Source organism: Xiphias gladius, chromosome 23, assembly GCF_016859285.1.
Source record: "Xiphias gladius isolate SHS-SW01 ecotype Sanya breed wild chromosome 23, ASM1685928v1, whole genome shotgun sequence".
Taxonomy (NCBI): domain Eukaryota; kingdom Metazoa; phylum Chordata; class Actinopteri; order Istiophoriformes; family Xiphiidae; genus Xiphias; species Xiphias gladius.
The window spans coordinates 16948405-16964050 of record NC_053422.1 but is presented as its reverse complement, the minus strand read 5'-3'; the positions used below and the strand labels follow the sequence as shown (position 1 = coordinate 16964050).

The 15646-nt window shown below is 39.4% G+C and overlaps 1 protein-coding gene across 1 annotated transcript; it reads right to left on the bottom strand.

Moving 5' to 3' along the window:
• Window positions 1-470: 470 nt before the first annotated feature.
• On the bottom strand, window positions 471-15611 carry LOC120785049 (CCR4-NOT transcription complex subunit 6). The gene is made up of 12 exons (XM_040119342.1): window positions 15498-15611; window positions 14250-14371; window positions 11259-11445; window positions 10822-10907; window positions 10630-10734; window positions 10352-10420; window positions 9338-9495; window positions 8241-8395; window positions 5840-5994; window positions 5355-5588; window positions 3796-3998; window positions 471-3574 (listed from the first exon to the last, which is right to left on the bottom strand). The coding sequence occupies exons 2-12, from the start codon at window positions 14359-14361 to the stop codon at window positions 3359-3361; spliced, it is 1680 nt and encodes a 559-aa protein (XP_039975276.1). The 5' UTR covers window positions 14362-14371; window positions 15498-15611; the 3' UTR covers window positions 471-3358.
• Between the last annotated feature and the right edge of the window lie 35 nt (window positions 15612-15646).

The following is a 15646-nucleotide window of genomic DNA, read 5'->3' as shown; positions in this document are numbered from 1 at the left end:
GCACTAGCACTCTCCAGCTAGTGCCATGCAACATCCAAAATAAAGCTGAAAAGTTTAAAAAAAAAAAAAAAAATTGAATATCCCTGCGCTGAAAGTTCTGATACCAACGATGCAGGTAATTTTCCTCAGCAGTCAATCCTTCAATTTTTGAGACATCATCAGGAACATTCAACTTCTCTAAATCAACTCAAAGACAATGTCCCAGCATGATTTCTACAAAGGATTTGGTTTGTGATGGAATAAGAATAAATGGGAAGAAAAAATATTGAGTAAAAGTAAAAACAATGTAGCAAACATAACATCATCATAGAATTCATGATTTACACATCAACAACACAATTCAATATCTTTTTAGAAAGGAAACATGAGATACATCTTTTATTCACACTTTACAAAAAAGCTAGCCTTTAAATCTACTACAATACTAATGCCATTCAGGAAAAAAAAAAAAAAAAAAAAGCAAACTGGACACATTGGTTTCCATTGGAAAACAAAACAAAAAGTTTAAAAACAAACATGTAGGGGGGGCCAAACAAATTGGACAAGAAAATGTAATCTGAGGACTAAATTTATACTTCCTATTTACTTGATTCCCTCGTTTTAAAAATGTCATTTCAACATATACATTAAAGTAATAAGATCTTTACTCACTAATATGATGGGACAGGGAGTGAGGGGAGCTGCATCTGAATCTACTAAGTGCTCATCATCCATTGTATCGTGTAAAACCATGGCTGTTGAAGTAATCGTCTCACCAATCACAGATCTCTTGTCAGTCCAGGATGTAACAAATCTGATTCATTGCAACGCGTTAGCCTGGCCTTCAGAAAGAAACAGCTGAGCTCGCTGCCCCTCATCCCTTGTTCATCCAAAAGCAGCCTTCCACCTTATCCAATACAGAGGTAGGGGGTCCACAGATGGCTGCAGTGACGAGGGTAAGAAAACTATACAAAGTGGTTGAGCAAAGGGGTTTAAAAGACACAGCTTGAGTAATATAGTGGGTAGGTAAAGTCTGAGGTTAGGCGGTTGAGGGTGGGGTGGGGGGGTGGGGTATTAGGGTGATGGACAGGTTTACGGAGATTTAAAATTCATGGCCAGGGAAGGAGCTAAGGGCTAGGTATTTTGGGGGTCTGGGCATGGAGCCATGCTTAGGTACAACGAGGGAGCAATACAATCCAAGAGAGTGGATTTAGTAAAGATAAGACATCCTACTCATGTTCTTTAAGTAGAGGAGAAAGGGTCCGTGGAGAAAGCATACCTGATTACTAGAGAGCTCAATGAATAGGAAGGATATACACATCATCATAACATTGTCACAGCTCATAAAAAAGGAACTCAACATTAACAAAAACCAACAAAAGGACATAAAATCTTCACAAATGTCTCAACAGTATTTAAAAATAAAAGGAGAAAAGGTTGTTCAGGCGTTCGTCAAATGTAAATAGTGCAAGACGACAACTGCTACAGTGAGGCACGATGTTTTGTTGTACGTGTGGGATTTATATTGGTTGTATAAGCCACACATCACTGGTGAGAGTGGGTGTGAGCTATATAAATGAACAGATGTGGAGTCACTGGTGGGATGCGACTCAATTCTTTTGTGTCCTTTTGTCTGAACTAATGGCAGCAGTGTGGATCAATGGCTTTGTTAATGGGCAAGAAGCAACAGGCAGAGTTTACTCAGTGTCTATTTACAATCGCAGCAATATGCCAGCAATCAAATTAACGGCAGAGAGGGGGAGAAAAAATTAAACAATACTGATACATTAATTACAGTTAATCTCTAGGGAGTGCAAAGTAGTGACAGCGAACGCCTTGAACAACCTCTTCTTACGTCTTTTGTACAAGCTGGTAATATCAATTCATCTTAACATTAACTGGATAAAAATTTAGCCATAGTTTACAATACAATCTTTTTTTCAAATCTGATCATAATTTACTCTTAGTACAAAAAAACGCCAGAAAACAGGTCTTTTGTGGTTCATATACAATCATGTAAAGACTGAGTCTAGATTTCTATTCTGTACAAACACTTGTGAAAAAACCACTACTTTTGTGTATGGAATTTATGGCTGGGGAAAGTCACTACTGGCCTAAGAGACAGTGCTACAGATCTGCCTTCAAATTACCTGTATGTGTCTGTCTGTGTGTGTGTATGTAAGTGTTTGTGTGTAAGCTTGCATGTGTGGAGTTGGATGGCAACTCCAGACAGTGAGAGGAATGCTGGTTTTACTCCTGTGTATCAGCCATTACTCGCTCTCTCTGCCTAAAAGCAATCAAGATAAAGAAAAGATTCGTGACAGCCCCCGCATCGCTTTTTCCATCAGCCTAAATCCCCTTGCCCCAAAAAAGGTGATACATGGGCCACACGAGCTCCTAAGCACAACACTAGCCTAACAACTATACAAGCTGGGTTGAAACAGTCTGCAAAAAGGATGGTAGCTGCTCTCAGTTTCTCACAACATCCTCCCTTGACAAATTAACACTACATACTGCCCGTGTATAATCAGGCGAATGTAGTTCTCGGACGTCTGGTTCTCGAGGCATCTGTGGGTTTGGTAGCTAATGCACCAGGGCCGGGGTCAGAGGTGTAGACTATCTTGTAGCACCACAGGAGGCCGTGACCACACAAAAGGCCTCAGCACCACCGAATGACAGCAGGAAATTTCACCTCATACGAGCTGCGCTACATCCACCTTCAGGGATGCACATCCACCAGCTAAGAGCTGCTCTAACCCAACCACTTTTGAAAGAACAAATATTTGTATCCTAGATATACTGAGAAAGTACGCTGGCTGCCCAGAGCACATAGGAAAATAAGCACAAGCCAAAAACGGAGGTCTGAGACTGTCAAGTCTGCTGTCTTTGCTGGTTTTAGATTTATACAGGACAGACAGACAAGCAGACGATCAGCTATGCAGCTTTTCAGGTGGATGTCATCCCATCAGCCACTTCTAAGTTTCCCCTTTTCTCTAAAACCAAACCGTGCCCCATGTGACAAATCTGAATGAGCTACCATCCCCTCTAGTTTGGATGACAGAAGCAAAGTGGGTGGGTGGTTTTTGAGGAGGAAAAGGAGTCCAAAACACAAAATATGATGCACAAACAGGACTGAATCGAGCAGTTAAAAAAAGAACAAAAAAGAAAAATAGAGAAAGAAAAAAGAAAAAATATAGAATATCTATAACATTATACGAAATCCCTGTCGGCCAGACCTCACTGTACGAATATTTTACAGGTTGTGTTTTTTGTCTTCCTCCTCCGATGTCTTGGAGGGGAGAGCTGGTAGTGGGAGGGAAAAGGGTTGAAAGGGAGAGGCTGTGGTTGCAGCTCCCCCTGGCGGTGTGGCAGGGACTCACTACCTGCGTGCAGGCAGATGGAGCCCATTGACCTGGGGGGGCACATTGGGCAGGAGCAGCTCCAGCTGGGCGAAGAGGGAGAAGTGGTCGGAGGGGATGTGGGGGTGTGGGCAGCCGCTGACATTGTTCTCTACAAGCCAGTGGGGGTCCAGGGGGCCCAAGATACCCAGCACGTTCAGGTGAGGCTTGGAGTAGAAAATATAGTCAATGACACCCTGAGGAGAGAAGAAGAAGGGGGTCAACTCTTCAGCAACAGATTAGAACATCTTTTGAAAGTTATTTAACCCACTTTGGACATTTTTTCATGTTTGTGTATTCTAAGTCTATGCAGGTTTGTGTACTCTTAAACACACCTAAGGTGTCTTTCTATGCATATACAAGAAACATCATTAACTACAATCCCAACTGCAAATCTGTGTTCCATCATAAAAATTACCTTGAAGTCGAAGGTGTAGTTGGTGTAAGGCATCAGGCCGTTGTCGTAGGCGCTCTTCAACTTGAAGCCGTGGGTGATCCTGCCATTGGACGTGCTGTTCTTGCCATTGCAGTTAAATTTGGTCAGGCTGTCACTATAACGAAGCTCCTTGAAGTCCTTGTGGGTGCAGTCCACTCCGCCAGTACTCAGGTACTCCACTACGCCTGAACAGAGGGGAGAGAGAAGTCGTCTTCATCAGGATCAAGAAAAGTCAAGTGGCACTTCAAGGTCCTAACAGACCAAGTCTGTTCCTACTCTCACCATAGGCACTGCCAAATACCATTTCTTGAGGCAGAAATTTGGATAATGTAGGTTACTCGCAATATTAGATGTAACATGAAAGCAGTTATTCAATCACCCCATACACTGTAAGCCATGACACTGTTTGTGTATAGAAACAATTTTGTATCTGCTTCACCCTTCTGGCACATTTACAGGAACACGCGCCAACATAAATAAGTGTAATACAAATCAAGTCCTGGACTTTGTCATCTTGTGGGCTAAAATGGATGCAAAGATGCAGCAAAATTGAAGCAGGAACACTTGAATACCTGTTCAGGACAACTTTACCTTCAACTGCTGCACCTCAACATAGAGACTGACATGTAAAGGAAACAAGGTCACAGCAATAAAACAGAGCACATCTCTCAAGATAATGGACTGATAAATTAAGATGCATGCAGGTGAGGTAGGTATATCATCTACAGACTACCACTCAATATTTGATTACTGCTGAATTTATATTTACAAGTCTCTTGAACTACATAGTATGGACAAGAAAGTCTAGGTAAAGTGTATTTCAGAAGAGCCTTTATCCCATGATTAAAAAAAAAAAAGAAAAAAAAAAAAATTACAGTTGCAACTGATGATTACTTACATTATCAATTAGTCTGCACATTATTTTTTCTATTAACTGACTGATTGGTCTATAAAATGTAAAAATGTTTTTTTACACGTCCACCACAATTCACCAGAGATCACGGTGACGTCTTAAACTTGCTTGTTTTTTGACCAACACTCCAAATCAAATATATTTCAAAATTATTTCAACTGTTTTTGGCATTTGTGTGTAAAAAAAATATCAAATTTGTTGGAGATTATTTTTCTGTCAACTGTTTGATCAATTGACTCAAATTAAAAAAGGTCAGGGAATAACATCAAGTCGGAGATAAAAAGTACTCGGCAAACAGGGATATATATTTACAACAGGAGTTAAAAAAAAAAAAAAAAAGAGCAATCTGGGTCAGTTATTGGGGTTATGCTTATTCTTTTTTTTTTAATTAAATTGACAGAGCAGCCATGCATGACATAGACCTGCTCATCCAGAGGAGTTTGGGTTGCGGTTTTGTTCAAAAGTACCTCAACACCTAGGAGGAGATACAGGGAAAGAAACCAACAATCTTATAATAACATGTTGCTGCAATAATAGTATTGTTGTAGCATCTTAAATCCATGTATTGTTTTTTTAAACAAACTCTTTGGTCAGATACAGAACAGCTCTATTTGTCTTGCTTGCTTACCAGAATCAGGCAAGGAGTTGAGGTCAGCGCAGAGCACCAGTGGAATGGCATTGGTCTCACCAGAGACAGAGGACAACTTGAGGCTGCGTGTTGCCTTGTCCACTATGTTCTTCACCTCTGACAGGAACATCATGGTCTGGACCAGCTTGACATCAGAATACTCTGGGTCCCAGTGCATGTGGGCATTGGCTACCAGGAGCAGCTGCTTCTCCATGCCATGGAGTGACTTTCCAGCTGAAAGGAGGGAAAAGGGTAAGCAGGGAGAAGTTATACAAAGAGGGATTAAGAGAAATGAGATACACTGCCATAAGAACAGTTATTTGTAAAACCACCTACAATCCCCTGTATTGTAACCTCAGCTTCACAGTGAGTTTCAGATAAACAGGATCAACAGGACTAGACAATCTTAAAAGAAAAACACAAACAGTAAAACTAGAGATGCCAGGCAGAGAAGTTCTAATGATCAGTATAGGGTATCTACTCACAGGAAACCTCCATCATCTCTTTGCGGACCTCAAGCAGTACAGCTACCCCGATGTTGTCCTTGGTCATCACCCTGTTTAGCATTGCCTCTGAACCCTCGGAGTTAGCCATGGCCAGCTGGTTGAACTCCACTGTGTGCTTCTGCACTGCACTGAACCTGGAGACAAACAAAAGGGAAACAAGAGAAGAGAGGACCCAACACAATAAAACTTCTGTAAGCAGTGGTGAGAATACATGGATGAAAGCAAGCACACAATTTTCAATGTATTGCAAATAGATGGGGTCCTAGATTCTAACACTGACACTCCAGGTATTAAAATCTAGGACCCCATCATGGCAAATCAAAACATATGAACAATTTAAAGTGATGCAATCTTCAGGCACAAAATTACAGTAGCCATATCCCCCAGGGGCTCATGCATAATAATGCTTTAATTATATTTTTTCCTGCCTAACTGTGTTGTGGTTTTAAAGCAAACAATATTATTCTCTCTAAGTACAGAGACAGCTCCCCAGACTCGGTCACATTTGGTTAATTTGGTAAAATTAAAATGGCTCTCAATATTAGAGAAAATGGGACATCGTGCAACATAATGATGTTACAGGGAACAAAAACGATTGCTGTACAGTAAAACTGCAACAACTATGAATAGATTTAGAATTTTCGTTACAATTTTTTTTGTATTTAGTGTTTTTATGAGTGAGTAGAAATTTATAAAGGCTGATGGTATCCACTCAACTTAATGGTGACCTAAGTGCTTCAGCAAAATACAGATTCAGTACTGGATGAAGCTTAAGCCTTCTATGGGGTTTTAATAGAAAGTCAAATACTTGCTCTTGTATTTACCGAAGGCTAATAATGGTCAAATGAATGTCATCCGGTTGCATTGCTTTTATTTCACCAACACTTTAAATTTTCTGCACCAGACTAATACTATGTTAGCTACTAAAAACAACCAGTAACCAAACCCTTTTTAGGACATTTTAGGGCGTCTTACATATACATTTACACAGACCTATAAAAACAATGTGTCATAATTCAATATCACTTGTTTTCTCTTCATATAAAGAGGTTATAAACTATTTTTTTGTTGGTATTATTAAAAGAGTACTCCACTGATTTAGCACTGCACCTCTACACGACTGTCAGACTCACAATAGACACTTGGGGGAAAAAAGAATCCAAATTGATACAGAAGGACAGACATCGTGTTTTTTCTTGACCAACAGTTCAGTCGGGAGATTCAGGTGTGTTAAACCAATAGCAGCTAGTGCAGCCTCAAACTACTAACCTCAAGCTGAGATGAGGACCGGGCTACAGAGGTCTAGTGAGCTCACTTCTTTCTAACTCTACACCCATAGATTCTTTTCATTTTTAAATTTGTAGTCTTCAGCCCTTACAGACGCTGACTCAAGTGACCTGAGGAAAGTGATCAGACTTTGCGCAGCTTCTTCTGGAACCACAACAAAAAGTCTGTAATTTCAACAAGTTTCAACTGCTATGCAAATTGTCCTACTAATATTATGGTTGGATGTGTGCAGGATTTTGAAAGTGGCCATTGCAGAATCAAGCAAGAGACCCCATGACCACATTCATATTCTCCAATCAACAAGTAAGACATTTTCAGAAGATGTTTTCTCAAAATGTGGATAAAAGGTTTGGTAGTCATATCTATGTGCCATGGTATAAACAGGGACAAACTTGAAGATTGCTGTCAATGTCAACCTTTAGTGTCCAGTCTAAAACCTAGCTTTTGTATTCAGCTAAGAATGCAGGCGGCTTGTGGTTTTACAGTTTCTGAAACTGTACTCAAGCATACAAGCACAGTAAACAAAGGTTATGTGAGGCTTGACACAAATGTTTTACAAAGATGAGTTCAATCAATGTTATCACTGTCTGAATGCTATGCTAAAAACCTTACAGCCCTTCTAATTTGTAGGGTAAACAAACTGTTAAAGTGGGTCAGCGGCGGTAGCGCCACCCAGCTCATTCACCCTTTCACCAAACACACACCATCAACTTACAGCAATATAAAAAATTGCATTGGTTACAGATTCCAAGTATTACAGATTGGACCTGGACTGAAAACCTTACAATGTGATACATAATTTCTTTGCTATTGAATCTTTTTAATGGAGGGAAAATCTCACAAGCTTAGTGATCGGCTAAAATTGCACAATAATAAAGCTGTATTAATTACTCAAGCAGCAATATTAGGGGCTTACTTTTTGTGGTTCTGACCATCTTAGAGCTACAAGCCAGTGATTCAGGCATTTCAACAAAAAAATAATGATAAAAAAAAATTCTTAAAAATGTATGCTTTAAAAGATTTAAATGATTATTGTAAATCCCATTATGTCTACAGGCCATACGACAACAACTATAAAACTGTTGGTACATACTTTTCCGTCTTGTAGAAAATTGCACATCCGTCTACGTGTTTACGGTCCGACTCTGACATAGTTCTAGCTCGTGACTTTGGACTGAAGAACCCATCATATCCCTGCTCCTTCAGCTCGGGCAAGAAGAAATTGTAGTACTGCTCTGTCTCAACTTCCTGTAATGAACAAAACGTGAGTGTCAGGGTGGACATCAAAAAAGTAATGACAGTCATGCAAGTATAAACAAACACGCCCTTCCAAAGAGAGGAAATAATAATTCTACATTAAACATTTTAATACAATACTAGAAAGAGAGAGCTGAAATGGTACATACTATTTGCACAAGTAGAAGCAAGAAAAATGTTAGATGCTGAAACAGTGCAGGAAAGAAGAGCAGATATTATTGGGCAAATATTTGGGAATAATTCTACATTGATGAATACAACAAACAGCTGTGAGCAAGAGATTATTTATTTATTTTTTAAGAGCTAGACATTAACCCTGACATTCTCCTTTTGATTTGGACATACGTAAAACAAAATGTTAGAGACATTTCACTTTTTTTTGAATATTTGAATACAATTTAATTTAGTTGTTCACATTTTCTGAACTTTTTCTTGTAAAGAGAAACAAAAACAACTATCCAAATACGGACAAATATAAAGGCACATTAAACAAGACAAACGAGAGAACTTAACAGACCAACCAAGATGACCCTCTCAAACGTCCACACGTCAGAGAGTCACCAAATTTTGCAAATAGTGTAATAATCACTTCCTAATGTAAGTTTATAAAGTTTTGACCTATTCCAGGAAAACGAGAAAATGGCCTCACATCAGTGTTCAGTGTTTATACAGTGTGAGCGCTGAACACAGTGCTACGCAAAGGGAGCATTTATTGCAGTGTTATTGCTTACTTCATTGCATAACAATTTACCAGTGTTGCTTTCAGGGTGTCAACTTGATGTGTGGCGAAAACGCCAAACTTTCACTAGCCCACCCTATTTGCCCACCCTAAAAAAAAAAAAATCTTGTTGGATCTGCCTTGATATACAAAACAAAAATGTTTATTTAGTGTATGTGAAAGCCAAATTCATATTTTTTGCGTCCACCTCTCACCTGCAAACTGATGATGTCTGCGTTGCAGCCCAGGATCTCCTGTATGATGGATTTCTTTCTGTATTCCCAGTTTAGAGCCCAAGAAGGACAATAACCATATAGCTGTCGCGTGGCGTACTTATCACACAGAACGTTGTAGCACATCACAGAGAACAGTGCTGCAGGGAGAAACAGACAAAAGGGCATGTCTTAGAAATGCTAAAGAAACTGAGGAGTAGTTTCCTCTGATATTTTAAAAAATGTATTTATTTTTCTAAATGATGGGGTATAGACAGTTCCACACTTGTTTAATTAGATGACCAAAATTCAATCTAGCTCTGTGCTGTATACTTTTTCTTATCTACACATGGTAAACTTTCATTATATGTAATGTTTTAGTAAACAAGGTAAACTTTACCACTAGGAATTCTGGGCAGTGAGTACCATGTTTCCTAAAAAGAATTTGGGAAACGCATCCAAAAAAAATTGCCATCATCCAAAAAGGATCTTTTAAATATTTCTACCAAAATTCCAAATTTAAGTACAATTTGACATACAGATTGGTTGAAAAATGCGCCACAATGGTGCAATTATCTGCAACTGTAAACAGCCCTTAGCATTGAGTCAGTCAAAACAACAGCAGTTGTGGCTGCCCCCAACAGGGTCAACCCACACAAGTAAATGCTCAACCCATGGGAAATACTAGTATACTGTACATATTTGCATGAGATTTATTGCTCTTTTTGCAAAAAAAGTTAGTTTTGCTCAGATTCAACCCCAGGAACTTTGCATATACTACAATGTCAGAAGTATTGGATCCTTACGACTTTTGAATTGTACGCTGATGTAAGCAGAATGTTTTTGTCGGATCAGCTTGATAGTTTTTTTCCCCATCAATACAAACGAATGTGGCTGACAGTCAATTTTTATATTTAAAGGGTGAATCCATATTTATGGAACAGCTGTGTATTACAAAAAACATTGCTAAGAGTATGTGTATTGTTCAAAGTCATGTTTCATGTATGTCGTCCTTACCTGAGGGCCGTGATCGGTCTGGTTCCTGGAGTGAGATCCATGACCGGGCTGGGGGCTGCTCTGTTGGTACTGAACAAAGGGAAAAATAGTTCCATATGGGTGACAAGATGGACACAGATACTGACTTTAAAAAAAAGTTAAGGGCAAATGAGCTGTTGAGTTCAAAAATGTCCCCATCTCTATATACTGATGAACCTATCTTTTGAGGAAATAAAAACAATTGGCTATATGAAATTTTCGTGCCAGTCTCAAAACTACTAGAGAGGTAGGGGACTCACTGCGCTTGATAGCCCCTGCCAGATTGTCTAACAAATAGTTGAGCAGTCTCCGCGTGCCATCAGGTTCCTGGTAGAGGCTCATAATTTCTTGTGCAAGCGGGTTTCCTGGTGAAGGAAAAGCAAACTGGGCTGAATCGGCGCTAAGAGAACAATTGGATTTCAAGGCTAGAAGTGGCTACCAAAAACACTCACCTTTCAACCCCAGTGTTTGTAACTGAAACAGTTTCCCCAATTCAAATGGCAGAACCCGCAACTGGTTGTTATTTAAAAGCAGTTCCCTGTGTAGGACATAGAGGAATTCGATCATTAGAGACCAGCCCTCCTGAAAAACAACCATCTTTGTCACCTTTCAAAAACGTTATTTACCAAATTTCTGGTGACAGGAATGTCTATGGTATACTTGCCAACTTTAGATTTGTAAGTGTGGGCTTTTTTAAATTAAATTTAAATATTACAATAGATTTGTAAAATAGTAGAAACACAATGAATGGTGCTAAGATAACCGGAAACCCCCCATTGCCATATTGGCAAAAGTGTGTAGCATGTGTGGGTGCCAAACCAAATTCAACATCAACCTTGTGACAGCTGCTCATTTACACTTTCTAAATGTATTGCTTGAAATCGCTCACCTGAGAGACACCATGTTGCCGAGCTCTGCCGGCAGGCTCCTGATCTTATTGGATGAGAGATCCAGGTACACCAGGTTGTGTAATTTGGCAATGTCTGGCGGGATGCGTGACAATGAGTTGTCACTGAGGTGCAGGGCAGTGAGGTGGGTCAGAGACCATAGGGCTGTGCTGAGACTCCTTACTCGGCCTGCAATGACAGTGGGAAAAGGACACACACATAGGAGAATTAAGTCACAGTATCCAACTATTGCTCCCTTCACACCAAAGCAACAACCTGGGAATAACTCGTTTCCCATTTGAATGGGTCAAAATGAGTTAATTGATATCACAATGATAAAATTTGATGCTTGAGCATAATTTCTCCAAATATCAAAGACCAAATAGACAAAATAATTATAAGTTACAGGTTGTCGATGCTGTTGCCGCTCAGGTATAAAACAATTTCACACTGACCTACTTTAAACCCTGCAAAACCCAGTGGGGGACATGAGCTGAAATGATTAGTCAATTAATCAATCAACAGAAAATTAAATGGTGACAAGTTTGATAATGACTAATACATAAAGTCATGTTTGAAAGAAGAATACTCAAGATTCACAGGTTGCAGCTTGTGTTCTGGTTGAAATGTGGGTATATTCTGGTTGCCTTAGTCTTCTTTGGTAATACATTTTATATCTTTGGGTTTTGGACTGTTGGTCAAATAAAACAGTCTACAAAACTGTGGACATTTAACACCCTTTTCTGTAATTTTTATAGGCCAAACCAGTGTTTCCCATATATTGATTTATTTGTAGAAGCCCACCACAATATCTGCATTTACTGCCAGGTATTGATTTTCTCTCTTGTTTTTAAATTTAACATTTTTTTTTTTTTAGTATTTCAAATTGGTAAAATCTTATTTCAATGTAGAGCTGCGTGCAGCACATTGATTGCCTAAGCCCCTCCTGCTAAATTGCTGTTAAGACCCCTCATTGTGTCATCTTTGCTTGTTTACACTGAACCAAACAAAGCCAGCACAATGCTGCCCCAATATGTGATTTTAGATTGCAAGCCCGTGATCGAGAATCAGAGGAGTGATGTGTAACAAAACCACGTTGGCATCTCTCCCTCCATGCCAGCTCTCCCGTTTACACAGATGTCGATCCGTATAGCATAGCTGCCCGCCAATTTTGACTGCTCATGAAAGTAGATAATGTTAATTCTTTAACTCTGTCACTGAAATTTTGCTCTCTCGATCCAGATGAATACTGAAAAAAAAAAAAAAAAAGTCGGGTCCGTAAGTATTTGGTCAGTAACACAACATCTTTAATTTTGCCTCTGTACACCACCACGATGGATTTGAAACGAAGCCATCAAAGTGTAGACTTTCAGCTTTAATTCAAGCCTCACAAAAAAATTCCATTAACGATTAAAGAATTACAGTCATGCTTATACATAGTCAAACATTTTCAGAGCTTCAAAGGTAATCAGACAGTTGACTGATAATCAGTTTCATCAGTTTCAGGTGTGGCCTGTTCTCACATTATTTCTTGACAGATAAAAGGTCTGGAGTTGATTACAAGTGTTAAATTTGCATTTGGTGGCTGTTCATTGGAACTTGATGCAAGTGAAGGAGGCAGTCATTAGGCTGAAAAAACAAAACAAACCTACCAGACAGCTGGCAGAAACCTTAGGAGAGGCCAAAACAATAGTTTGGTACATTTTGAAAAAGAAGAAATGAACTGGTGAGCACAGCATCACCAAAATGCCTGGAAGACCAAAGAAGACAACTTAAGTGGATGATCACAGAATTCTTCCCTCGGTGTAGAAAAACCCTTCACAACATCTAGTCAGGTCAAGAACACTGTCAAGGAGGTAGGCGTATCATTCTCCAAGTCTACAATGGAGAGACACCTTCATGAATGAAAATACAGAGGGTTTAACACAAGGTGCAAACCACCGGTAATACTCAAGAACAGAAAGGCCAGACTAGACCTTGCCCAAACCCTCTAAAAATCCTCCTCTGTTCTGGAACAAGATTCTTTGGACAGATGAAACCAAGACTAACTTGTACCAGAATGATGGGAAAGGAGAGTATGGAGAAGGAAAGTAACGGCTTATGTCTGTGCAATGATATGACTGCTGATAGAAGTAGCCGAAAGAATTTGTTAGTGTATAGGGCTATACTATCCGCACAGATAGTAAGAGCCAAGCCCCCCCAAATTTAAGATAAGAGTCTACACTTCAATCACATTGTGATGGCTTTGTTTCAAATCCACTGTGGTGGTGTACAGAGGCAAAATTATAAAAATTGTTTCACCATCCAAATACATATGGATCCAAGTGTACTTTCAAACACTCAAAAGGGCTCATCCTGAGGAGGCACAAAGTCAGTCTGGACCAAAGGTATTAGCAAACAGAATACCTGCAAATTTAAGAAATTACATGGGAAAGCCAAATAGTTGAATCAGTATGATTTGCTATCCCGGTAATTTGTTTCAAATTTTTCCAGGCTTCAACCAGTGCTGCTGTGGCAGCTGAGGCATCAAGAGAGGGTCAGCAAGGGATAGCTGTAGCTAATGAAGAGAGAGGTGTAGGAGAGGACGATGACGACAGCCAACATGCTGCTGTGGGAGAGCCAGCAACAGGTGGAGATAGTGCTTCACAAAAAGGAGGTACCACCACAAATAGAATCTATTTCTGTGGGAAACAGTGCAGACAGTTAATGAAAAAAATAACTCGCAAGTTAATTGATAATGAAAATAATCCCCATCTGAAGCTCTGTATGGGTCTGATGTGTGCAATGCCACCCACATCTTCTCTGAAAAGTGTAAATACAATAATTACCTGTGCCCAATAGTGTGAGTAGATATACAAAGATAACATTTTAAAATAGGAACAAAAGTCTGATATGATTAATCTCTATAAAAGTGTTAAAATATCAGTTTGAATAGTGCAAATTCAATACAAGTACCTAACATACATAAGTAGGAACTCCCTGACAATACTTACCGCTGATTTCCAGCTCAGCCCAGTATGACTTCTTCCCGTTGGCTGCCTCCTCGCTGGACATAATTGTGTACATCCGCCTGGGATCCGGCGGGTCATATTTTTCCTTGGGCATTCCTATAACACTACAAAAGTAGTTTTTATTTTAAATGTCATTCATGACCAGAGTAAAACTTGTCCTAATATGCCATCAATTGTACATCAATTTAGTAATTTTTGCCTGAAACTCAAGCTGTAATAACTTTACTATAAATTAGGTTAGAGGTGAATTATGTAGCTCAGCAGGTAACCACGTTTCCATTGAAAGTTTTAATATGCTACCACATGTACACTTGATGGCAAAAGATATTAAGTGAAACGGTTACCAATAAAATAAGAACGAATTTTTGTTCATGAAATGGTTCAAGTAATACGTTGCTATCGATCGTTTATAATGCAGTTCAATTAGTTAACATTTAAACAGCTTCATAAGAAGACTGGGATTTCGTTGGAGTTACATAATAATCTACATTAAAATCAGCAACGTAGTACAATATTTTTCATGCTGAACTTGGCAAACTAGGCTGTTAACAAGTGTGGGAAACTTTGATTAATGAAAGAGCTGAAAATGAAACTGCATTTTTAAAATTTGTAAAAAATAGTTAGCTAAGATTAGCCCATTTTTTTCCTCACTGTTGCTAGCTAATTAGCCTAGCTGAACCTAAATAGGTAGCTATCAAACTATACATAACAAACGCTGATTGGCTAACGCTAGCTCGTTTGCTAACTAGCAAGGTGGAAACGCACAAGCGAAGTTAGTGAAATTGGTGAAGTACTTGAATTTAACGCCCTGTCCAAGTGGGTTAGCGAAAAAGATTCAAAATGATGTTAAAAGATACTGTACAATTGTTGTTTACATAATAGCAAAGCACTGACTTGCGCATTACCACTAGGCCACGACACGGCGCATTAGTTAGCTGCTGCTAGCTAGCCTCCAGCAGCAAGAATCACTATCGTAGAGATAAACAGAGAGTAAACTAGCTCACAAAGCTACACAATGCTGGGTCTGCAAGCAACTGCGAGCTATTTAGCATAGCTTGAGTTAGCTTGCTGGCTAAAACGTAACAGATACCAATTATTCGAAACTGAACGACTTCCTACTCAAATAAGCCCTACTTTAGAAAATAGCCACGGCGCCTTTAACATCTAAATTAAACTGTGGTTAAACGAGTGAAAATAGTTCAGGTCTCATAGGAAGGATGGTACTTTTACCTGCAAGAGCATACCAAATCGCGAGGACGACTGCGTGTTCTCTTTTGTTTTCTAGCTACTTCTCACCCGTTTCCGCTGCTGTATCATGGCGACTGTAAGGATTTTTTTTTTTCTCTGCCGATAACAGCACTTGATCCTATTGGTCAGCG